The sequence below is a fragment of the Carlito syrichta genome, unplaced genomic scaffold, assembly GCF_000164805.1.
Source record: "Carlito syrichta isolate Samal-C Ts95f unplaced genomic scaffold, Tarsius_syrichta-2.0.1 Scaffold313519, whole genome shotgun sequence".
NCBI lineage: Eukaryota > Metazoa > Chordata > Mammalia > Primates > Tarsiidae > Carlito > Carlito syrichta.
In genome coordinates this window covers 1018744-1043502 of record NW_007257615.1, presented here as the reverse complement: position 1 = coordinate 1043502, position 24759 = coordinate 1018744, and the positions used below count along the sequence as shown (strand labels likewise).

The following is a 24759-nucleotide window of genomic DNA, read 5'->3' as shown; positions in this document are numbered from 1 at the left end:
TGTCTAAATAGAGTTTCTGGGCATTTATCCTGCTTTGGTATTCTCTGAGCTTTCTGGATTTGTGGGGGTTTCATGTTTGCCATACTTTGGGGGAGATTCCCTGTCATTATTGCTTGAAATACTGCTACTGTTCCTTTTTCTTCTTCTGGTATCCCTTTGATGTATGTGTTACACCTTTTTGTAGTTGTCCCATAGTTTTGGGGCATTTAGTTTTGGGTTTTGACCAGTATTTTTTTCTCTTTGCTTTTCAGTTTTAGAGGTTTTATTAAGATTCCTCAAGCTCAATAATTCTTTCCTCAACTGTGTCCTGTCTAGGGCCAGTCTACAAATAAACCCGTCAGAGACATTCTTCATTTCTGATACAGTGTTTCAGCTCTCTAACATTTCCTTTGGGTTCTTTCTTAGAATTTTTGTCTCTCTGCCTTTATTACTCACATATTCTTGAGTATTATCTACTTGATGCTTTAGAAGCCTTGGCATATTAGTCATAGCTGTTATAAATTCCTAGTCTGATAAGTATAATATCCCTACTGTATTTCAGTCTGGTTTTGATACTTGCTCTGCCTCTCCAAGCTGTTTTTGCCTTTTAGTGTGTCTTGTAATTTTTTCTTGATAGCCAGGCATGTTGACCTGGGCAAAAAGGAATTGCTGTTTATAAGTATTTACCAAGTGATGATAAAGTATGTTAGAAGGGGATGTTCTCTTGTCCTCTGATAAGGCCTCAGTCTTTCAGTGAGACTGTACTTCTGGACTGAGAACTTCCCATGTGCACCGCCCCCCCCCAATTCCATCCTGTTGGTGGACAGGAGAGCTGCTGTAAGCTGGAACTGGGTTTTTTCTTTCTTCCAATGTGGGAAGCTAGAGAGGGCTGGAGTTGGGTATTTCCCTTCCCCAGTTCAGGCTGTGGTTTAAATCGTTTCTCTTGACATCAGACATCAGACTTTGTTAAGAACGGAATTCACTGACATATTTCTTTTTTTTTTTGAGTTGGAGTCTCGCTCTGTGGCCCAGAGAGCCACCGCAGCCTCGACCTGCTGGGCTCCGGCGATCCTTCTGCCTCAGCCTTCCAAGTAGCCGGAATTTCAGGCATGTGCTACCACGCCTGGCTGATTTTTTGATTTATTATAGAGATGAGGTCTTGCTGCCCAGGCAGGTCTCGAACCCGTGGGCTCAGGCAATCCACTCACCTCAGCCTCCCAAAGGCGTGGAATTACAGGCTGAGGCACCGAGCCCGGCTCACTGACATATTTCAGAACAGTTTCTTTTCCCCCTCCCGCTGCTGAAAGTACACGGGGGTTTTCTCCACTATTCACTGTGAGGACCTGGTAAAGCTCCTGGAGGTAAAAGTCACAAAAGTGTGTGTTTTTCCCCTCTGTGACTACATGTCCTCGGAATGTCTAACTCTCAAGAGTTGTCTATGCTGAACCACTGGCAGTTTGTTGATTATGGCTTAGGTTTTTCTGCCCTGACATTGTTTCCCTCAGTATTAGTTACTGCTGGGTTTTCTGTTAAGGTAAGTAGTGATTCTCTGTACTCACCTGTTGGTCTCTTGAATTTTAGGAGTAGCAGTTTGCTGTGACTTTACTTCTCTTATGGATCTATGAAGAGTTACTGATTTTTCAGTTTGTTTAACTTTTTACTTGTTGTTGGACCTCTGATAGGGTTTTAGTTGCCACCAGCAAGCATTTCTTATTTTCTTATTTCTTTTTTCACTTTTCCTTCCCTAACATTTTAGTATGAAAAATTTCACCCAGAATGTTGAAAGAATCATGCTGTCAATACTCATATGCTGTCAATACTCATATGCTGTCAATACTCATATACCCATTACCAAGATCTACAGATGATTTTGGCTTTTTCTGTATTTGCCTTATCATGGCTCTTATCTATCACTCTCTCCATTCATCATTCTTTCTTTCTTTTTTTTTTAAATGTATTTTAAAGTAAGTTGAAGCCATTAGGATACTCTACTCTCAGATACTTCATGTGTATTAACTACATGTCTTTTTTTTGGGTAGAGTTCGCATGTAATGAGATGTTCAGATCTTGAATGTACCACCAGATGAGTTTTGACAGATGCATACAGCTGTGTAACTTACATCTTTCCAGATACAGAACATCACCTTCACCTTGACAAGTTCCTTCATGCCCAGTTAGTCCTCTGTCAGTGTTGTGATTTTTTTCACCCTAGATGAGTTTTGGTGATATTGGTCACCTTAAGTCTAATAGGTACCTGTTTATCTCCACCTCCACTGCTCTGGAAGCCCCATTTCTCAGACCCCAGATATAGGGTGTACTTGATAAACACTTGCTGGACAGCCCTTGGCTAGAAGTTTTTCCTATGGCTTTTGTTACAGAGATCCCAGACTCGGTACAATATAATGTGGAAAGAGTGCTTCAGCGAAGATGAGCACTTTCAGTTATAGTCTGAAAGTTATGTTTGTCCCCCGGGAATCTTCATTTTTATGGTGAGTAAATGTGAGACTTTCAGATGATTACAAGGAGACCGTGTTTTTTATCATATGAGGAGGAACTTCCAAAAAATTGGAATTTTGTTTAAGGGGATGGGCCCCTGTAGTTCAGCCTTCCCCCTGCTAGGTAAGTGTTTTTAGGAACCCGTCAGCATCAGTGCATCAGCTAGCGCTGTTTTGAGAGGCTGCATTCAGCTTCAGTGAAGTGTTTTTTTTTTTGGAGATTCTTTCAGCACTTTTGCCCATTTCATGATGGGCAGATTATGAGCATACACCTACCCACATCATGCTGAATGTTCAGCGGCTTTTGACCAAAACAGCATGACCTCCATGATCCACCTTCCCTATTCACTCAATCTCCCCCTGAGTGACTTTTCTTTTGGTTTCCCTGGATGAGAAAAGTCCTCAAAGGGAAATGTTCTGCCCATGTGGAAGAGATGAAACAAAAAAATGACAGAAGCACTAGGAGGCATCAAAATGAACAAGTTCAAAAACTGTTTTGAGCCGTGGAAAAAGCATCTCAATAGATGTATTACACGAAATGGAGAGGACTTTGAAGGTGGCTGAAATTTAAATATGGAAGAATGACTACCCAATTTTTAATAAATAAATTGCAGGATTTTTTGCCCCCACCATAAGAACCACCCAAATTATAAGGCTCTTGGACAGTTTGATTCTGAGTTTTGACCTTTTATTTCCTCAGACACATTATTTTCAGTTTTCTTTGCACTCTTAGTAATTTGTCCATATTTTAAATTCTTTTTATTTTATAAAATCAGTGGTACTTTCTGTTATTTGTTAAGAAGACCTTATTAGGAAGCACCATGGGATTGTTGCCTCTCTTAAACAGAGCCAGGTGAAAAATTGGGAGTCCTGTAGGAGAGAAGTGGAGAAACTTTTGGGCTCTTTCCCTCCTTCCCTTCTCTTTCACTTAGTATCTTCATGTAGGCTCGCGTCTCTGTAACTCCAGATAGATAGGTGGGATTACAGTTGAAAGGCTATTCATGAGTACAAGGATGGTGGTACAAGAGCTTACATTTGGCAAGTCTTATAGTAGACAGTAATAGATCATTTTTGTCCATTAAAAATTCTCTATTTTGATTGGTGATATAACTTTAGTATTCACAGCAATTTGTTAAGTATACATCAAGTGAACTACTCCTGTCATATAGAGTGACCATGTATTTTAAAAAGCCATGAAATAATTGGAGAACTTTCAGAAAACAAAGGGCAAAATGCTGTGTTGCAAGAGACTGTCCCACCTTGTTGGTCCTGTTCATTTTTGGATGTGCCTGGATAATGGTGAAATGCAGTGTTGTTCACACAGGTGCATGTTTGGCAACTGCTGGAAGCATCCCCCCACCTATAGCCGCCTAGCCTTCTTCACATGTAATGATGCTTTGTTTAAATCATGAATGCTAGAAGACGGAACGTGAGAAGTTGAATGTCTGTGTACAAAAAAGTGCTACCCAGAGACATTGCTTGCTCATTCAGGCAGCTGCCTAGAGGACTTGAATCTTCCCAAGACTACAGCCTAGCGTCAGGGTCATAAAGTTGTAGAATTATAGGAGATTGCTCTTGCTAGGCCATGTCTGCAGAGTTACTGCCCTCCAGACTGAACTTTTTGAGGACAGGGCTTATTTATACAGGTGGTGCCAAACAAATGTATACACGTTTTAAGTATGATGTTTGCTCAAAAGATGGCATTAATCAAAGGAATGCTAGCATCACCATGAGGCAGGTGGGACAGTCAAAATGGCGCAGCACAGTTGAATGAATGTCATGCTACACGTTGCGACTGTGATTTCATTCAACTTTGGAAGTAATACTAGAGAATATAGCTTTAAATGTATATACATTTTTTTGGCACCCCCCCCCCATGTTTTTTATCTCCTGTAATGGCTGACACATAGTAGGTACTTCATCTGTTTGTGAATATCTCACACGATGAAGCCAGATAAAAATGTTGTTTAGATGGAGTCCGGCACTAAGCCATGATGCTATGTGATGCATTCTGTAGCAGCCGTATGGACGGAGTGTCGTGGCAGCAGAGGGGAGGGGAGTGAAGAATTCTGCCTGTGGTATCACGGAGCACTCTGTTTTGCTACATCATGGAGAGGCTCTTTCCCTGGACCACAGTTGGAGAACTTGTTTTGAAGAGACATTTGTCTCCATCTAAGAGACGATGACGTATTCTCCAACAGCGGTGTTCTCCTCCTTTTCCCTACTTTTGTCATTTTGGATGCACTATAAGGAGATGAATGATTCAAGTTCTGAAGGAGAAGAATGGTTTCCTTAAACCAAATAGAACCAAAGTTTTCTTTTCTGTAGTTGTTATTTCTATAATGAGAGGAAAGTGGGCTTTTGGGTCAGGCATAGATAGATCTGGAGCTTATCTTTTGGGATCCCAGTTTAACAAACTATTTACCTCAAAAAAGCATCCTGGTCTTAACAGGTCTCAATATATCTATCCATAAAAATACACAGTGTCTGCTCTAGAATAGTGGTGCTGTGAGGATGAAATGAGCTACCTCTTGAGGACATGGCAGCATTACGCCTGGCATATACTGTGAACTCAGGAAATAGAATTTCCTTTTTATTCAGAGGAGAAGGTTGCAGAGGGATCAAGATTGAGTGCCTTTCTGGCATGGTGACGCTGTTACTCTGGGAGACTCCAGTGTGTCTTCAGGTTTCTGTTTGTTCAGCAGATGCTCTGTATCCAGTGTCTGCAAGGCCTTGTGATAGGTAGAGATTTGCAGTCTTGCTGGGAAGGGGAAGCACCAAATAGTTCAGTGATAGCAGTAGGCAGTAGAGACTCTGAGAATAAGCATGATGGGGTTCCAAGAAGGTCGGAGGAGCTGCAGTGATGAGGCTTCCTCTGTGGTGGTGACCTGGCTGCAAACTGAACAACTTTCAAGGCAGAATGAAAGAGGAGAAGAGTGTTCAGGCTTGACGAAGACCAGAAAACGCAAAGGCTCCGCATCTTTGGAGGGAGTGTTTTTGGGTACTGTAATTGACAGTAGGTCAAGTGTGCAGAAGAGAAACACATCACAGCAGGTGGGGACTGGCCGTGCTGATGCAGCGACAGCTAGAGGAAGACACCCAGATGTGTGTGGCCTGTTTTCCTGGGTCATGGGTAGCAGACCACTGATTCTCTATATGCGTGGAACTCCTGAGGTTCAGCCAGAGTGAGCTGCTCCCTACTACTCGTGCCTCTAAGGCATTAGTTAGATAACAGCACCCCAGTTCTCTGAGATTTCTCCCCTCAGTAAAATGCAGTTGTGTTCAAAGCCCCCCAGAATCTGTGCCTGCCAACTCTCTTCCTGAATCTTAACGGGAAGTCTCGATCTCTTTTCACTTGTCTTCTCATCCACTCGGCTCCAACCGACTGACTTCCTTCAGTTTCCAGGAGCTGCACGTCCAGCAGGCTGCTACTTCATAGTCTTTCTGCTTCTCTTCTTTCTCCTGTAAGCCTCTTCCTTCAGACGTCCTCATCCAGGGGCTGTTTCCTCTGCTGCCTCTGGTTTTTATTCAAGTGCGATCATAGCATGTCCTTCTCTGCCATCTGACTTAGAGGTGCTTCCCTCTCGTATACCAAGCACTGTGTCTGCTGTGTCTGCTCTGAAGCGTGTAGAACCATCTGGCATACTATGTGTTTTTGAAATTTATTTGTTCACTGTCTCTTCTGACCCTCTAGAACATAGTTCCGTGGAGATAGGATACTTTTTGTCTTGTTCAGTGGTGTCTTTCCCATGCCTAGCACAAAATACTCAGTGAATGTTTGTTCCAATGAATGAACACACTTTATCTTTCTTCCGAGCTGTCAAAGGACAACTTTGGCCACCACAGATTCTTCTCCCCTTCCTGCCACTGGATAGCTGGAACAACCTTTCTGAGAGCGTCAGTTTATCCAGCTGACGCAAGCGTATACACATTGAAGTAGATCCACCTACACGTGTGTTCCGTTTTTTCATTTTTATCTAAGAATTCATAACAGTTGATAAATGTGATTTCAGCCTAAGAGGATGGAAGAATTTTACATTTGATGAAAGGGTCAGTAAAAATCATAACAACTTTGGAATGGGTGAGCAAGAGAGAGAGAGGATTGGAGAAGAAGTGTTATGTGTCTTAGATGTAAGTATTACGAGGTAGGACTGTGTTCCTTGAAGCACTTTTGAGGGACCTAACTATACATTTTAGGAATTTGATTTTTTTCAGTCTTCATGATATTTTCAAAGGAAGAGAAGTTAAAGTATTAAGGACATTTTAAAAGAAAAGTTAGAAATAATCTGAACTAAAATATTAAAGGAGAAATGGCCAAACTAGGAGAATTTGAGAAAAAAAAATCAATGAGAAGCAGTTAGGGTTGTTAACCCTACAATTCCACGGAAGCCAATTTTGTAACAGGTCAAAAATGGCTTCAAGAGGGCATGTGAGAATACATTTGGAAGTAGCATCTTAGTGTCATCAGTGCTCTAGAATAAGGGTGAGAACTATTCTTTACTCTCACATCCCTCCCTAGAAAAGTGAATAAGGAAGTGACACATTTTTGCTGTAGGTTGCTTTTGAAATAAGGTTTCTTCTCTACAGTTGCCTAATTGGGAGGAGGTGTTGATACATTTTTGCTAGGGATAACAATGTGTATTGTTGCCATTAAAGACTAGGTAACTTGGATGAGATATAAGCTATTGGTGTGCATTTAGAAATACTGGAATGATTTGGGTAAAGAAAATTTAGATATATAAAGTTACTTTCAGAACTTTGAGGACTTTTAGTTGTTTAGAGTTGCTGTTTTTGGATGGAATTTTCTTAAGCTATATCTCATCTACATTTTACTCTTGCTGTTCATAGGTCTGTTTGTTCATTTAACAGGAGGTGATTATCATAGGCATTTGGGGAACATATTTTTAATAGAAGGTTTGTAGGGCGGAAATACCTCTTGGCTTTGGGGTAGGTCATACTCTCAAGTATTTTTGCCTAGTAGACAAGAGGCAGAAATCCAGAAGGACACCAAGGGCAGAGCAGTGTTTTCAACAGAACTGTTTTTCTGCTCCTTCATTTTGTTATCCTGCCCCTTTCCCTTCCCAGTAGCTCAGAACACACCCTCCTCCAGCTTCCTGCAGAGTTTTAACACTTTTGCTTCAATGTTAACACAAAAGTAAAATAAAGAAGAGGACCTAGGTAGCACAACCAGCTCTTTCCAAGTGCCGACTGCATGTTCAGGACAACGCCTGGCTCTGGGCTCCAGGCGTGAGGTCTCCGTTGGGAGAAACCCTCCGCAGAGTGGTCTGTGGCAAAGCATTTGTCGTTTACGCTTTTGCTTTTATGGTGCTACTTGAAGAGCTGATTTTCCATTTGATAGCCTGGCTAAGTAAAAAAGCAGTGTTAGCGTTGCTTTTCTTCATAGAAATTAAAACCTGTTGTTTTAAAAGAAACCAAATGCTTTTATATTTTGAAGAATGCTACTTCTTACAAAGAACAAATTAAATACTTTTTAAAAAGTATTATTTGGCCAATTCATTGTCATTTGTGTGGCCAAGTGACAAGGCATTTTTGGGTAGTTTATTGAGCTAAATACAGCATTATGTCAAACTGTTCAAGTCCTACATTAAAAATTAGTGTTATTTAAAAGAGTGTCTTTTTACCCCATGTATTCTGAGTCTTAACGTTTTATTTACCCTTGAAACTGTATCATTTCTTCTCCCTATTCCTGCTTTGAGTTCTTTTGATTTTCTTTAAAAAGTTTTTCTTTCCCAACATTAAAACTTTTTTACTTTATAGAGAAATGTTGTCTAAAAATCCATTAGCAAACTCCCTTATGATGATAACAGGATACATTTTTTCCTTGCTTTTTTAATTGTACCTTGTTAAACTGGTCTCACATGAACTTTCTTAGAATCAGGCAGTTCCTGGTTCCTATGGGACTTCCTGTTTTCTCAAATAAAAATAGAAAAGCATCTCAGAAAGGAAACCTGGTCAGTGTGAACTACTTTGTAAGATCACTTAGTTTTAGTTGTTACCTGGATTATACAGATATATAGTCTGTATAAAACATAAAAGTTATTAGGTGTCCGAAAGGTTTGAGTAATTTTACATATAATATTAAAATCAAAGAGATTATAAGAAGTTGCTGAATAATAACTCCAAGAGATACTACATATTCAGCCACAAACGTGTCTGTATCTTTTTTGTGTGTGCTGTGTGTAGGGGGGAGAAGGGTAGCAGGGATGTTGGATGTAAAGTGGCAAATCCTGTCCTTATAATGTAATTTTTTGCGGGGTAATCTAGAGTTTTTTCATTCTGAACTTAATTCTTAGCTACTTTGATCTCTAATTTTTTCTTATTTTTTTCATGTTAGCAAGGATTAGGATGGTGAGGCTTTTAAAAAACTTTAAGCAATTAGAAGTCAGAATTCTAAATGAATTATTTCGTTTTAAAGCACCTTGTAGATTTCCTGTGTCAAGTGTTTTACTCAGTTTATCTCGTTTAATCCTGATAAAAATTATATAAGGTAGGCATCATTGTTATCCCTCTTTCAAAGAGGAAGAAACTACAGTGTAGAGTAGTAGCTAAGTGGATGCTAGCTAGTTCAAGGAGATGTTGCTGGTAAGTGGTGGCGCTGGGACTTGAACTCAGCTTCTCTGATACCGGAGACATAACCTCGGTAATCTCTAAGAAAGCCACAAATTCAGTGACAATGGTAAGTATAGGAAGGCTGAAAAATTACTTCCCAGCCTTTATTAATCATCAGTTTGTTTACGTTTTGTTTGCATATTTACATTCAGTTTTAACAGAGTACATGCTGGCACTTTAGAGGACTTGCTTAGGGGATTTTAATTCTTACTCTTAAATGATGCTAATAGTTCTTTTTTTCTTTCCTTGATAGTAGAAAATCCCTTTGGTGAAACGTTTGGAAAAATACAAGTAAGTAAAAGACCATAATACTGATATTATTCCTGTCATATTTTATATGATAAAAGTGTTAGGATGACTATGAACCAAAAAAGATGGTGATTTTAAGGTTCTTTTAGTTTAAAACAATGCGTTTTCTCATTCTGAGTATTCCTTAACGACAGCGTAATTGAATTTGTCACAAATTTTCTCCTAAGAGCTGAACTGTTTATCACTCTGATGTGAGACAGCTGCCAAGCAAAGTGGATGAGGCCTGTCAACTGTGGGTCCGGTATGCCTGTTGCCTTCAGTTGTTGGAGACCTTGGCAGTTTCTATCCTCTGCCTTCACCTTGTCTCTCTTTGCATCTTTTGTGCATTGACACGCCTATCCAACCATCAGGCAGGATTTGGAAAGGAAGTGTATTTTGTAGGCTGCCAAAATTGATTTGTTCACTTAAAAGCATATATCATAAAAATTTGCTTAAGTCATAATTTAGTTGGTCATTTGGATGGCACTTGAGACCCTTGTAGTGGTTAGATGGCCATTTTGAAGAGTTTCATTGGAAGAATACTTTTTGAAAAAAATTACAGTTGAGGTTTTTTTGGTTCTTAAATTCTTTGTATGAGAACATAACAGCATGTATCTTATCCAGTATAAGATCCAGTTCTATCTGGCTAGGTTTTGTTATTTATTTTACTTATCTAGTCCAGTGTTAATATTTTTGAATCAAAATTGAAGTTTATTCCAAGGTCTCTTAGGTTTATTAAAGATGTAATCACATAGCCGGGCTCGGTGGCTCAGCCTGTAACCCCGCGCCTTTGGGAGGCTGAGGTGAGTGGATTGCCTGAGCCCGCAGGTTCCAGACCCGCCTCGGCAGCGAGACCTCATCTCTACAATAAGTCAAAAAAATTAGCCGGGTGTGGTAGCGCATGCCTGTAATCCTGGCTATTTGGAAGGCGGAGGCGGAAGAATCGCCGGAGCCCAGCATGCCAGGCTATGGTGGCCGGGAGCGGCCACTGCACTCCAGTCTGGGCAACAGAGTGAGATTCCAACTCAAAAAAAAAAAGATATAATTTCAGAGAACAGATGCCAAGTGTTTAAATTTTGTTTTGCTTTTGAAAGGGGAGTGGGCAAAGAGCATTATCAGGACATATAAAACAAAGAGGAAATCAGAATCTTTTCCAGATAAGAGAAGAAACAAGTTTCAGACCTTCAGCTACTTTAATCCTGAAGCTTAACTAGCTTCACCTTGGTTTTGTGTGTCCAGTTTATAAGCTATACTATCATTGGAATTCCTGCTTATCCTGTTATGTTGAACATATTTATTAAAACTGATTTTGTGGTTTAATGTATCACAAACACTTAGATTTCAAACCCTGTGTTTCAGTTCCTACTCTTGTTTTTTGATGTCTAATTTTTACAGTTTGAATTTTAATCTTATGTAATCTTATATAAAGATAGGACTTTTGCTTTTTTTGGTTGTTGAGCCAAAATAACAACCAAAAAAAGCAAAAGTGTTGGAGGCAAGTAAGTCAACTGAAGGAATAAGTAACTTATTTCGACCATCTGACATAAAACCAGGGACTCCCGTGGTAGGGTCTTAGAGACTTTAATGAGTTTCCTTCTTTTTAGTGTCACTGATTAAAGCTGCGGTGACAAAAGCATGCCACCCATGGTGTACAAAGTTGTTATCTTCCGCCCCTGAACATACAGCATGAAAATAAAGAGATAAGGTTGCATGTCATCAGACATGTAAACGTTGCTTTCTCAGCCTTTTGTTTCCTGCCTGAATTTGCCTCGTGGTCATATTTATTCAATGATTCTGTTTTGTTAGGCACTCCAGGAAGAAAGGAACTAATGAAGACACAGCCCCCTGATGAATCATGAAATTATTTCAGATTTTTTTTTTTTTTGAGTTGGAGTCTCACTCTGACCCAGACTGGAGTGCAGTGGCCGCTCCTGGCCACCACAGCCTCGACCTGCTGGGCTCCAGTGATCCTTCCACTCAACCTTCCAAGTAGCTGTAACTACAGGTGTATGCTACCATGCCCGGCTAATTTTTGGTTTATTGTAGAGGTGAGGTCTCGCCAAGTTGCCCAGGCGGGTCTCGAACCCGCGGGCTCAGGCAATCCACTCACCTCAGCCTCCCAAAGCGCGGGATTACAGGCTGAACCACGGAGCCCGGCTTATTTCAGATATTGTAACTAGTGATTTGCCCCCTCTCTGGGCTCCGCCTCATTTACATTGTTCCCTCTTTCTGAGATTGCTCTTAAACTGGGTGTCTCATTGCTTTAGACTATTTGGCAGGGTACTTAGACAATCCCACTGCAGTGATTTCCTCTTTAGATTCTTTTCACACAGTTATTTCTGCTTGCTGGCCATCTTGTATCTTCTGTTCAGAATGTATTCCTGATGCACAAGTCTATTTTACTTTGTTTCTGAATTTCCAGAATGAAGCTGAACTCTTTGTCTTGGTATCTAGGGCTCTCTGGTAGTTAATTCCAAACTTCTTTCCTTGTAGCTTGCTGAGTCAAACTAGGCCTTGTTATGTAAGAATGGAACCAGTGCCTTCATGCTTTTGTTGGGGTTCTTCCCTCTGCCTGGATTGCTGGAGTCTTTGTTCCTTTAAAATCCAACTAAAGCATTCTCTATTCCACAAATGGGTCTTTCCTTCCCTCCCTCTTCTGTACTTGCAGTTATACTCTGCAACTCTAATGTAACACTTAATACGATTTTTACCCTTGAGAACAGGAACTTTCTTGTTCAGTGGGTCTCTCACTTTGCTGAGAGAACAGTTCCTAACTCCTAATAGTAGATTGAATGTTTCTCACAGTTCCTAACTCTATTCATTGAATGTTTGTTTCACCCTAATGGTTCCTACATTTATCCAGGGCCACCTTGGAAGTCTAGGAAAAGACTGAGAATTAACCAGAGTACCAGCACCCATTCCCTTGTTTAGGTGGTTGAGTTAGGTTTAAACAAAACACGAGGGGCAGCCTGGATGATCAAGGAAACAGTCTCGAAAGAACAATAGATGCAGCATGCATTGTATAGGGGGCCATTGGGAGCATTGCTGTGTTGGCTGGGGGAGTTTATCATGTATGGCATCTTTTTAGCACGAACCTCAGTGCCAATTATGTGATCATTCTCAAGAAAGTAAAATGCTTAGTGGTAGTTTAGATTCTTAAGTCAAGGTTTCTTAAAACATGGTGAGCTGTTATTTAAATTATTGCTTTGTCTTTCAAATTATGTAGTGTCAATGATTTTAATTTACTGTTTCTCTTTTTAAATAAGAATAATTTGGCACTTTTTTGGAGTTGGGTATTTCATAATAACTTCTATTAATTTTAGGAAAACGAAAAAAATCTCATGATGAGCACATTATACAAGCTCCATGATCGGCTGGCACAGCTTGCAGGTAATTGTTTAATATTCATAGTCTCTCAAAATATTTTGAAAAATTAATTGCATATGTAGCATGTTGTATCAGTAGAAATAGATTTCCTAAGTCCAGTGTTATATTTGTGGAATCTTTTTCTTCAGAAAAAGATACATTTAACCAAGACCTTTTCCTGCCTGCCATCTGGATTAGATGTAATATATATGTATACTTTATTATATAATATAATTATAAAGTCAGTCAGATGTCTTTAGCAGTAATAAAAAATTCTGAAAGATTCGGTATCAGATGAATCAGGTAAGCAATGAATCAACTGAAATCCTGGGTTGAATATGAAAATACAGATTTTTCTTTTGATGGTGGTGTTGGTGTCATTCCTTTGGTTAAAGTACATTTATTATCCTGGAATTTTCTTTCCTCATGAGTTACATTATCCTCAAATTCTGCTCTTGGTAAGCCTTTGCGAGCTCTCAGGTATTTAGCATATCTGCAATTAGACTAACTTATTATAGATGAATTTGTATGGAGTTTAGCATGTATAAACTGCAGTAGCAGCTTATCTATTTATTACCTTTTAGTAATTTTTATTTTACATATAATCTGAAAGAAGAGATGTTGAATTCTCTTCTTATAGACAATTATAAGGAAAAAAAATCTAGTTTTTCGAACTTTTCTATGTAGCAGATCTTTTTGTGAAAACCAGGTCTTGGTAGAAGCCGAACAGGTAAAGGTAAACGTGGAACTTCTCTGGGTGGATGGAAGTAGTTGAGATTTTGACAGCTCCCCATTCTCTTACCTTTTTTTTGTTTTTAATTTTTAATTCTGGTCAGTTTTTTAGGCTCATGATTCCATGTGTATCATTAAAAGCCTTCTTTGCATTGACTATCATATTCACATACTGCAAGCTAATGACATTTATTTGATACGCTGCAGTACCCAAAAATAGGTTAAGTGCGAGAGGAACCCAACAAAACCCGGAACCATCTTTTGGAGGGCAGGCCCCTTGTAGTACAGGCTTCCCTCGCTAGGTGTGTGTTCTAGGAACCCATCGGCATCTGTGTACCAGCTAGCATTGTTGTGGGAGACTGTGTGAGGCTTCAGTGAATTTTTTTTTAGATTGTTTCATTGCCTTTGCCCATTTCTTGATAGGTGATGTATCAGCACACCTCCCCACACTGCGCTGAATGTTCAGCAGTTTTTGACCAAAAGCAACATGACCCCTGTGCACCATCCTCCCTGTTCACCCAATCTCTCTCTGAGTGATTTTTTGCTTATTTGTTTCCTGGGATGAAAAAAATCCTCAGAGAAATGTTTTGCTGATGTGGAAGAGGTGAAACAAAAAATGGCAGAAGCGCTAAAAGGCATCAAAATTGACAGATTCAAAACTGTTTGAGGCAGTGGAAAAAGCATCTCCATAGGTGTATTGTATCAAATGGAGAGTACTTTGAGGGTGACTGAAATTTAAACATGTAAAAATAAATACACAATTTTTTATAAATTAATTCTGGGTTTTTTGCCCCTCCCCCCCATGTATACTGAAGCTGGGGGTTCCTAATGTTGCTAGCACAGGCAGCCACAGCTGTCTCTGTAGGATTGCTTGATGAGTGTGGGCATGGCCCGCCAGATCAGCATACTCTAGTGTGCTTTTAAAGATACAGATTTCTTCCTCAAGAGCAGGGGCTAGCAAGTTTTTTTCTGTGAAGGGCCAGATAGTGACTGTTTCAGGTGTTCCAAGTTAGTCTGTCTCTGTGACAGCAAGTAAGCTCTGCTGTTATACCATGAAACAGCCATTAATACTAAACAAGTGAGCTTGACTGTATTCTAAGAAAACTTCATTTATACGAACCAGGAGCAGACCAGGTCTGACCCCGTGGGCTATAGTTTGCTAACTTCTGCTCTGAATCTGTAGAATCTGAGTCTCTGACGATACCCCATAAAGGTTCAAGACTTGTTCATGTAATGGATATTTCTTTCCTTTTGATGACCACTGCCATTAAAATCTGACTACTTTGAACATTGTTACATTTGTTATAGGAAAAGTTGCCAAGGATTTTACTTTAGTTATTGTTTTTCCATGTTAAATTTTTAAAAATTACTTGAAAGAAACAGCATAGGGAAAATCTGACAACTGGAGCTCAATAGGAGATAATTTATCACTAATAACTACAAATAGCCTAAAGAAAAAGCTTTGAATTATTGTTTTATAAATGGTTAAAAGAAGAATGTAGTTTTCCAGAGATTTATATGTAGCACATCCCTGTGTAGAAGCCAAATCATAGGTAGAAACTTCTACCTGTCTTGCCTGCTGATCTGTTATAGCCGTTTGTAAGGCATACACATCCTTGCCAAAGACAGACTTGGCTATACTCTGAAAGTGCACATATTTTGACTCAGCAGTATATGCAAACTTACTTGAACCCTTAAATCTAGCTTGAGGAATACTGTGTAAGTTAGGGCAGCACAGTAGACCTGCTGGATTTTCCCCTTTGGGAATAATATATCTGTGGAGGGCCTCCTGTGTGCCAAGGCCTGTGGTGGCATCAGAGTGACAAGTTCCCACACCAGCTTGTAAGTTAGTTGGGAATGTGAGAGGAAGCTGTGCTCCTGTCGGGGCTGAAATGCATGTATAGGTTGTGGCTCGTGTAGGGGTGGCTGTGTATATTAGTTACTGAAAATATAAATAATATTAATCTTTCTTTACTGATTATGATACTGTAACCTATGATTGTGCAATATATAAAACATTTTGAACTGATCATGTTTGCTTTCTTCTGTTTAACATAGTATGGATTCAAAATTAACAATCTGCTCATCTTTTCAGGAGATCATGAATGTGGCAGTTCTAGTCAAAGAACACTTTCTGTCCAAGAGGCAGCTGCATATTTAAAAGTAAGCGATGGAATTAGAATTTTAATAGCCATATTCTTAAAATTTATGTAAGTCTCTACTTATATCAATGGTATCATGCATTTGATTCCTTAAATTGTACTGTTAAAAAGCTTTGGTCTACTGTTTGGTATAGTGTAAGCAGAAAAGAAAAAGTGAAATTGCTCAATATTTTTCATTTTAGTTTTAGAACACTTTCTATAAAAGAATTCACAGTAATTTGGAAAGGGCACAAAAAACACTGGTGAGAAGGAAATTGAGGTAGGTGCGTAGCATGTAAGAAACCAAGAAAGCATTTAGCCATGTATTTCAAATCTTCTGCCCCAGGTCAGTTTCATCTCAGGGCACTAAGAGAACGTGCTGTTGAATTTTCTGAACTGCTGTAGTGAATTTTTGGAAAATCCTAGATGAAAGGAAGGGTACTAGAAGATTAAAGGTGAACATGGTTGTTCTGATTTCTAAGAAGGGGAAAGTGGAATTGGAAAGCTTGATGTCAGTCCATTTCCATAGAGATGATTTCATAAAGGTGTGAGTTCTGGCACATGGAAATAAATGGTGTTCCATCTCTAGCAGCTGCCAGCATGAGTTTAATAGGAACAAGTCTTGTCATACAAGCTTCATGCTCCCCTCCTCCTCACCTTTTAAAAGATGGCAGTAAAAGGCACATAACATGAAATCTCTTCTATTAACACGTCTGTAAGTATCCAGGACAGTGCCGTTAACTATGTGCACATTGCTTTACAGCATATCTTTAGGACTTTTTCACCTTGTATGAGTGAAGCTCTGTACCCATAGCACAGTGGGCCACCATTTTCTCTGTCCCTGACACCTGGCAACCAGTATTTACTTTCTGCCTCCCTCAGTTTGAGTAGTAAATTCCTCATATGGGTGAAATCATGCAGTGTTTGTCCCTTTGTGGACTGGCTTATTTTATTTCACTTGGCATAATGTCTTCAAGTTTTGTCCATGTTGTAGCATGACAGTATTTCCTTTTCTTAAGGCTACTATTTCATTGTATGTATGTACCTGTTCTTTATCTAGTCACCTGTTGGAGGGCTTTTAGGCTGTTGCACCTCTTGGTTATTGTGAATAATGCTTCAGTGAACATGGGAATACAGATACCTCTTTGAGCACCTACTTTCAGTTCTCTTGGGCAAATACCCAGAAGTGGGATTGCTGGACGATAAGGGAGCTCAGTTCTTGTATCTTTTGAAGAACTTCCATGCTGTTTTTCACAGCAACTGTACCATTTTACATTCCCTCCAGCAGGGTACAAGGGTTCCAGTTTTTCCACATCCTCAACACATATTTTCTGGGTTTTTTGCTTGTTTAGTTAGTAGCTAACCTGACAGGTGTGAAGTGCTTGTCTCATTGTGGTTTCAATGTGCATTTCCCTGGCGTTGAGCACCTTTGCACATGCCATGTGTACACATGCCGTTTATTGGCCATTTGTATGTCTCCTTTGGAGAGACGCTATTCAGTTCCTTTGTCAGTTTTTTAATTGGGTTGTTTATGCTGTCATTGAGTTGTGGGAGCTTCTTATGTATTCCGTATACTAACCTCCTACAGATACATGGTTTGCCATTCTATAGGTCTTTTTTTCACTTTATCGTTTACTGCAGTTACGCTTTTTCGTTTGATGGATTCCCACTTGTCCATGTTTGCTTTTGTTACCTTTGCTTTTGGTGTATAGCTAAAAAATTATTGCCTACATCGATGTCATGAAGCTTTTCTTCTATGTTTTCTTTAGGGGGTTTTATAGTGTCAGGTCTTATGTCTTTAATCATAAATTCAGTGTGCCTAGCACCATTTTTTGAGGAGACTGTCCTTTCTCCATTGTGTAGTCTGGGTGCCTTTGTCAGAGATTGTTTGCTTGTATATGAGTGACTTTATTTCTGGGCTAGTGTTTTTTTTGGAATTTTTGTGTCTGTATTCATCAGGGATTTTAGTCTGTTATTTTATGCTAGTATTCTTGTCTGTCTTGGGTATCAGAGTAATTCTGGTCTCATAGGATGAGTTTGGAAGTGTTCCCTTCGTTTCATTTTTGGGGAACAATTTGAGTAGGATTGGCCTTAATTCTTCTTTACTGAAATAATAAACTCAGAAATGAATTCTGATTTTTTTTCCTTCATCTAGCTAAGCGTTTGTCAATTTTGGTCTTTTTGAAAAATCAGTTCTAGGCTGAGCGCATTGGCTCATGCCTGCAGTCCCAGCACTTTGGAAGGCCAGGGCAGGTGTATTGCTTGAGCCCAGCAGTTTGAAACTTTGTCTCTGCAAAAAAAAAAAAAAAAAAGTCAGTAAGGCTTGATGGCACACGCCTATAGTCCCAGCGACTCAGGATGCTGAGGCGGAAGGATGGCCTGAGTCCAGGAGGTCGAAGCTGCTGTGGGCCGTGATCGTGCCACTGCACTCCAGCCTGGGTGACAGAGTGAGACCTCTACTCAAAAAAAAAAAAAAAACAAAAAAAACTCAGCTCTTAGTTTTGTTTTTTTAATTTATTTTTCTGTCTTCTGGTTTTTTGGGTGTTTTTTTTTTTTCCTTTTTTTTCTTTCTCACATCATCATTTCCTTTCTTAGGCTAACTTTGCGTTAGTTTTTTTTTTTTCTAGTTCTTTAAGGTATAAAATTAGGTTGTTCATCTAAGATCTTTTTAAATGCAGGCTTTTATCACTACATGCTTGCCTCTTGGCATTGTTCTTACTGCTTTCCATAAATGTTTTATGTTGTATTTTTTATTGTGTATGTCTTAGGAAATTTTCTAAGTTCTCTTTTGATTTCTTCTTTGACCCATTTGGTTGTTGGGGATTGTACTGTTTAAGTTACATATATTTGTGACTTTCTCAGCTTTTTTTTCCTACTCTTGATTTCTAGTTTCTTCCCATTGTAGTTTGAAAAGATACGTTGAGGCCAGGCACGGAGGCGCAGCCTGTCATCCCAGCAATTGGGGAGGCCGAGGCGAGTGGATTGCCTGAGCTCGCAGGTTTGAGACCAGCCCGGGCAACTAGGTGAGACTTCGTCTCTACAATAAATCAAAAATTAGCTGGGTGTGGTAGCGCACACCTGTGCTTCCGGCTACTTGGAAGGCGGAGGCGCAAGGATCGCCAGAGCCCAGTAGGTCAAGGCTGTGGTGCCCATGAATGTGCCACTGCACTCCGGCCTGGGCGATGGAGTGAGACTCCAACTAAAAAAAAAAAAGAAGAGATACGTTGTGTGATTTCAGTCTCTTTACTATGTTAACATTTGTTTTGTGGCCTAACATACTTGGAGAATGCTACGTGTGTGCTTGATAGCAATGCGTATTCTACTCCTGTGGGTTGGAATGTTCTGCATGTTTCTGTTAGGACCATTTGATCGGTAGTTGTTCAAGACCTCTGTTTCCTTGTTCATCTTTGTCTGGGTGTTCTACCCATTGTTGAAAGAGGTGTGTTAAGGTTTTGCTGCCTATGTTTGGGTTCTCTGATGTGGGTTGCATATGTGTTTGTAAGTGTTAATACTTCCTAGGTGAATTAATTCTTTTATTGTTATATGTCCTTCCTTGTTTTATGTGAGTTTTTGATTTAAAGTTTATCTTGTCTAATGTAAGTCTGGCTACCCCTGCTCTTTAAGTTATTTGCTTGGAATACCTTTTTCCATTCTTCCACTTTCAGCCTATGTGTCTTGTTAAATGTGAAGTGAGTTTCTTGTACATAGAATAAAATTGGATCATTTTTTAAATCCATTCAGCCAGTCAGTGTTTTTTTTATTTGGGGGGTTTAACCATTTACATTTAAAATAATTACTGATTGGAAAGGACTATGACAGTTTTGTTAATTGTTTTCTCTGTGTATTGTAGCTGTTTCCTTTCTTGCTGTCTGTTTTGTGTGTGTGAGTGTGTGTGTATCGTGACAAGCTGTGATTCCTTTCTCTTTTTCTTTTGTGTGTCTTCCTTGTTTATTTTCTTTGTGATTACTGTGGGGACTTAAACAAAATCATCTTATAGTCACAATAATATTTTAACCTGATATCACTTTAACTTTCATAGCATACAAAATCTCTACTCTTTTACATCTTCCCCACCTTTTATGTTAGTGATGTCATAGATTACATCTTTTTTTTTTTTAAGAGACAAGGTCTCACTCTGTTGTCCAGGCTGGGGTGCAGTGGTGTGATCATAGCTTACTACAGCCTCAACTTTCTGAACTCGAGCAATCCTCCTTCCTCACTCCCAAGTAGTTGGGACTACAGGTACATGCCACCACACCCAGCTAATTTGTTTGATATTTTTTTGAAGAGCATCTCACTATGTTGCCCAGGCTGATCTTGAACTCCTGGCCTCAAGCATTCCTCCTGCCTTGGTCTCCTAAAGTTTGGGGATTACAGACGTGAGCCACTGTGCCTGGCTGATTACATCTTTTTATATTGTGCATTCATTATAATATTTTTGTGGTTACATTTATTTTTGTACTTTTGTCTTTTAAATTATAAACCACAGTTAAAAGTGATTTACACACCACCATTCCAATGTTGCAGTATTCTGCATTTTGTTTATCTGGTAACCTTTACCACTTGTGAATATATTATTCCATTCCCCTTATATTTTCATCTGCCTTTGTGTGGCTGTGTAACTTCCTTTCATTTAACTTGAAGGACTTCTTGTAGCATTTCTAGTGAGGCAATTCTAGTGGTGAGGAACTCCTTCAGCTTTTATCTGAAAAAGTCTTTACTTTTTCTTCAGTTTTGAAAGATAGTTTTTCTAAATACACAGTAGTTTTCCCTTATCTGGGGTTTTGCTTTCCACAGTTCAGTAACACTCAGCCAACCATGGTCTGAAAATATTAAATGGAAAAATCTAGAAATAAACACAGTTTTAAATTGCATACCATATTGAGTATTGTGAAGAAATGTCACACTGTCTTGCTTGGTACATGAATTGTCCCTTTTTCCAGTGTGTCCACATTGTGTGCATTATCTGCCTGTTAGTCACAGTTATCACATCAAAAAAACAGGGCTCAGTACTACCCATGGTTTCAGGCATCCACTGGGAGGCTTGAAACATATCCCCTGAGGATGTTACTACGGTAGGTATTCTTGGTTGGCAGTTTTTTTCTTTCAGCGCTTGGAATGTATTATTTTACTTCTTCTACTACTTTGCACTGTCTCTGCTGAGAAATCTACTTATAGTCTTGTGGAGACTCCCTTGCATGTGATGAGTAGCTTGTCTCTTGCTGCTTTTGGAATTCTCTGATTTTCCACAGTTTGAATATAATATGTCTCAGTGTGGTCTCATTTGGGTTTATCTTCATGAGGGTTTGTTGGGCTTCTTGAATTTGAATGCCCATTTCCTTCCCCAGATTTGGAGAGTTTTGGACCCCAAACAAGCATGCTTGCTCACTTCTTTGTTCTGTTTCTGGAACTCCCGTACCATTTATATTGATATGCTTAATGGTGTCCTGTAAGTCCTTTCTTCACTCTCTCCTTCCTTCTTTGCTTTGCTCCTCTGACAGGACATTCCAAGTGACCTGTTTTTTGTTTGTTGAGTCTTTCTTCTGCTTGATCAAGTCTGCTCTGTAACCTCTCTAACGGATTTTAAAATTTGGTTGTTATATTCCTTAGCTCCAAAATTTCTGGTTCTTTTAAATATTTTGTCTCTTTGTTGATATTCTCACTTGGTTCATGGATCATTTTCCTGATCTTGTTCAGTGTTTTTATGATGGCTTCTGTGAACTCTTTGTCAGAAAATTTTTATACCTCCATTTCTTTGGGTTGTGTGTTTGGAGATGTGTTCTGTGTCTTGATTGGCCATGCTTCCTGTTTCTTCATGTGCCTTCTTTGTGTGGGGATCCATGCTTTCGAAAAAACAGCCACCTTTACAGACTTGTTTCATGCAGAGAAAGACCTTTTCCAGTAGCTCTGGCTAGAGATTTTGGGGTCCTCCTGTATCTTTTCTGTGGTTGCATCCTGTCTGGATTTGTCTAAATTCCCAGTTAGAGAGGTTTTGATGGTTTATTTTTTCAGCACCCACAACCTTTTGCTCCCCCTGGTGTCTGTCTGCAGGAATACACATTCTCTGGAGATGCCCTAAGCCATTGGCTCTTTTGTCTTCCAGTGGCTCCTAGGCACCCAGAGTGTGCTGGATCCCGTCAGCACTTGGAGTTAGGCAAAGCAGAAACCAGTCAGGCGGCTCTCCTGTCCTTCAAGTCGGAACATTCTATGCATGCTCTGACTCTTTTCCTCCCCCAGGAGAAGCCAAGAGTTGGAGTTTTGCTCAGCTTTTTTCATGCTGAGCTGGGGGGAGTGGCGAGTGAGTGCCTGGTAGTTCAGACTCTCTTCTCTGTTCTCAGTAGGCCTTGACTTGGTGCCCTTCCTGTCAGCAGCGGATTCAGGCAAGGCAGAAGCCACTTGCTCTCATTGGCCTCCCAGAAGTCAGACCATTCGATATATGTTCCAGGCTTCTCTTTTCCTCCCCAGGAAGAAGCCGGGAGTTGGGAGTGGTCTCCCTAGCACGCTGCCCTGTGGGGTGGTGGGGGCGTCTGGCAAGGGAGTGCCATGGGTTTTCTTGACAGCTTTCATGCAGGTGGTTTTGCTCTTGCCTGGGTGCAGGAACCTCCTAACTGATTTCTGGATTTTTCACAAATGGAATTCATCAGGGTATGCCTGTTGAGTCCGTGTCTCCGTGGAGGAAGGAAGGGCTGTGGCTTTCTGTTCTGCCATCTTGCTGGTGTCACTCTGCCCCCTTTTGAAAGTTAAGGATGTGGTTTATGTCTCAAAGTTTCAGCAAGGTTTTGGTGACAGTCTCCCGTGATGTGCTTGTCAAGAAAGAGAAATGTGACTGAGTTTTAAACAATGCGTGACTTATATGTAAGTATCAGAAAGGTGCTAAGACAGTGGGATATGATGGAGGTTAGATCTGGATTCAGAATCTGGCACTGCCACATCGAAGCTGTTGCATTTTGATAAAGTCTTGAAACTTTTCTGGACTTGTTTCTCTAAAAGTAGGACTGTTGTTAATACTTGTCAGAACTGTTGGGAGGCTTAAGTGAGTGCATAAAATACCTAGCTCAGTGCCCGATGATTACAGTAGCTTTCTGGTAAATTTTATTTCTCTCTGTGTTTTCCATTTACTTTAATCAGAGTCATTCTAGAGAGTGGTCTCTAACACCATGCCACAGGATTTGTCTCTTAGAGTTAGGTTTCAACCTAGGTGAGGACATTGATGGCAGTCAGGTGTGGTAGATCGTATAATAACCAATAGATTGATTGGATAGCTAAAGTATCAGAATGACTAAGGAGGGATTAACATTATGGGGCCCAGTGTCATGTGATGGAAGAACTGCAGAGTGCAGGCAAAAGAGGGGTTGGATTAAGGAGGCGGCGGAGGATGTGGAATACAGTGTTCCAGGAAGAGGAGTGCAGCATGTGGTAATCCACGGCAAGAAAGTGGTTCCTTAGGGATAATTGAATGCATTTATTACTCCCGTAGTAGGAAAATCTGATCCCATCTAGTGCTTCCGTCTTGCTTTCTTTTTGTTATGCAGTGAAGTCTCTTACGATTTACTCTCTGAGAGGTAATGCCACAGATATGTTTTATGGTTGGTTGCACGTTTCTGGAACAAGATTCGTTTACGTTTCTGAAGAATCCTGAGGCTCTTACAATTTCTGAGTACATTCGTCCCTCATCATCGGGAGGGTTGGCTATCAACATCCACAGATGCTCAAGTCCCTGATAGAAAATGCTGTAGCCTTTTCATACGACCCATGCTCATCCTTCCAATGACCTTAAATCACTTCTAGGTTACATACAGTACCTGATACAACGTAGTGGCATGTAAATAGTTGTTGTGTTGTGTTGTGTTGTTTAGGGAATAAAGATAGGGAATTTTGTTCGATATTGACAAAAGCCTCCACTTTTCCCCCAAATTTTTTGGTTTGTGATTGAATATGTTGACTGTAGTTAATACTTGAATCCACGGGTACAGAGGGCTGACTGGACTGTATTTGAATGAGTAAGGAAATGGGCTAGGGCTTGGGGACTGGGTAGGGCCTGATCAGCCATTTAGCCAGAGCTGGGGAAGAGGCAGGGCTGGTATTCCTGACAGCTTTCGTGCAGGTGCTATCTCTTTTCTTCCAACCATTTGGTTGCAGCTGCCAGTCAGCCGTAGTACAAGACAAAAGAAGGGATGCGGACCCAGGATTGGGACAAGTCAAAATCTAAGCCAGGCAGCAGTGGGGTAGAAGATGGGTGCTACAAGACCTGCAGCAAAAAAGTTGCTCCTGGACGCAACCATGCATGAGTTGAGAATCTGCCTATGACCAGAGGGGGCAAAGGCTGTTAATGAACTGTAGCTTTTCTTTGGCTTTTATTATTCTTAGTTGACACATGATAATGGTAGTTGTGTATATTTATGAGGTAATGTGTGATATTTTGATATATGTATGTAAGGTTTAACGATGAAATCGGGGTATTTAGCATATTCATGACCTCAAACATGTATCATTTCTTTGTGTTGGGAACATTCAAATCTACTCTTCTAGTTATTTGGTTTTAAATTAGAGTCACCCTGCAGTGTTACCGAACACCAAAGCCCACTCCTCCAGTCTCTCTGGAACGTATATCCATTCACCAACCTCCGACTGCCCCCACTTCTCGGCTTCCAGAAACTTCCCTTCTACTACTTACTTCTCTGAACTTCTCTTTTTAGCTTCCACATGCAAGTGAGGACGTGTGGCATTTATCTTTCTGTGCCTGGCTTAGTTCTTGCAACATAATGTCCTGTAAGCTCATCCATGTCATTGTGCAATGATACCAAGTTCTTTTGTAGGGCAGAATAGTATTCCATTGTGGAATTTTAGGCCACATTTTTTTTCATTCATCTGTTGAACACTAGGTTGATTCTATCTTATTGTGAATAGTGCTGAAGTAAACATGAGAGTGCATTATCTCTTTGCTATACTAATTTTCTTTCCTCTGGATATATACCCAGGAATGGGATTGCTGGGCCCTGTGGTAGGTCTGCTTTCAGTTTTTTGAGGACCCACCACACTGTTTTTCATAGTGGCTCTACCAATTTATATTTGAAGCCATGGTGTGTAAGAACTCACCTTTGTCGGCCTCTTTGCTGGTGTGCATTATT

At 40.1% G+C, this 24759-nt stretch overlaps 1 protein-coding gene across 1 annotated transcript in view; it reads left to right on the top strand.

The window, feature by feature from the left end:
* The first annotated feature begins 5303 nt into the window (after positions 1-5303).
* Positions 5304-24759, top strand: part of LEMD3 (LEM domain containing 3) — a 47079-nt gene continuing 27623 nt past the window's right edge. The window contains exons 1-4 of the mRNA XM_008070542.1: positions 5304-5490; positions 9358-9395; positions 12716-12782; positions 15586-15653. Of these exons, the coding sequence (XP_008068733.1) occupies positions 5304-5490; positions 9358-9395; positions 12716-12782; positions 15586-15653 (360 nt within the window). The remainder of the gene's footprint in view (positions 5491-9357; positions 9396-12715; positions 12783-15585; positions 15654-24759) is intronic.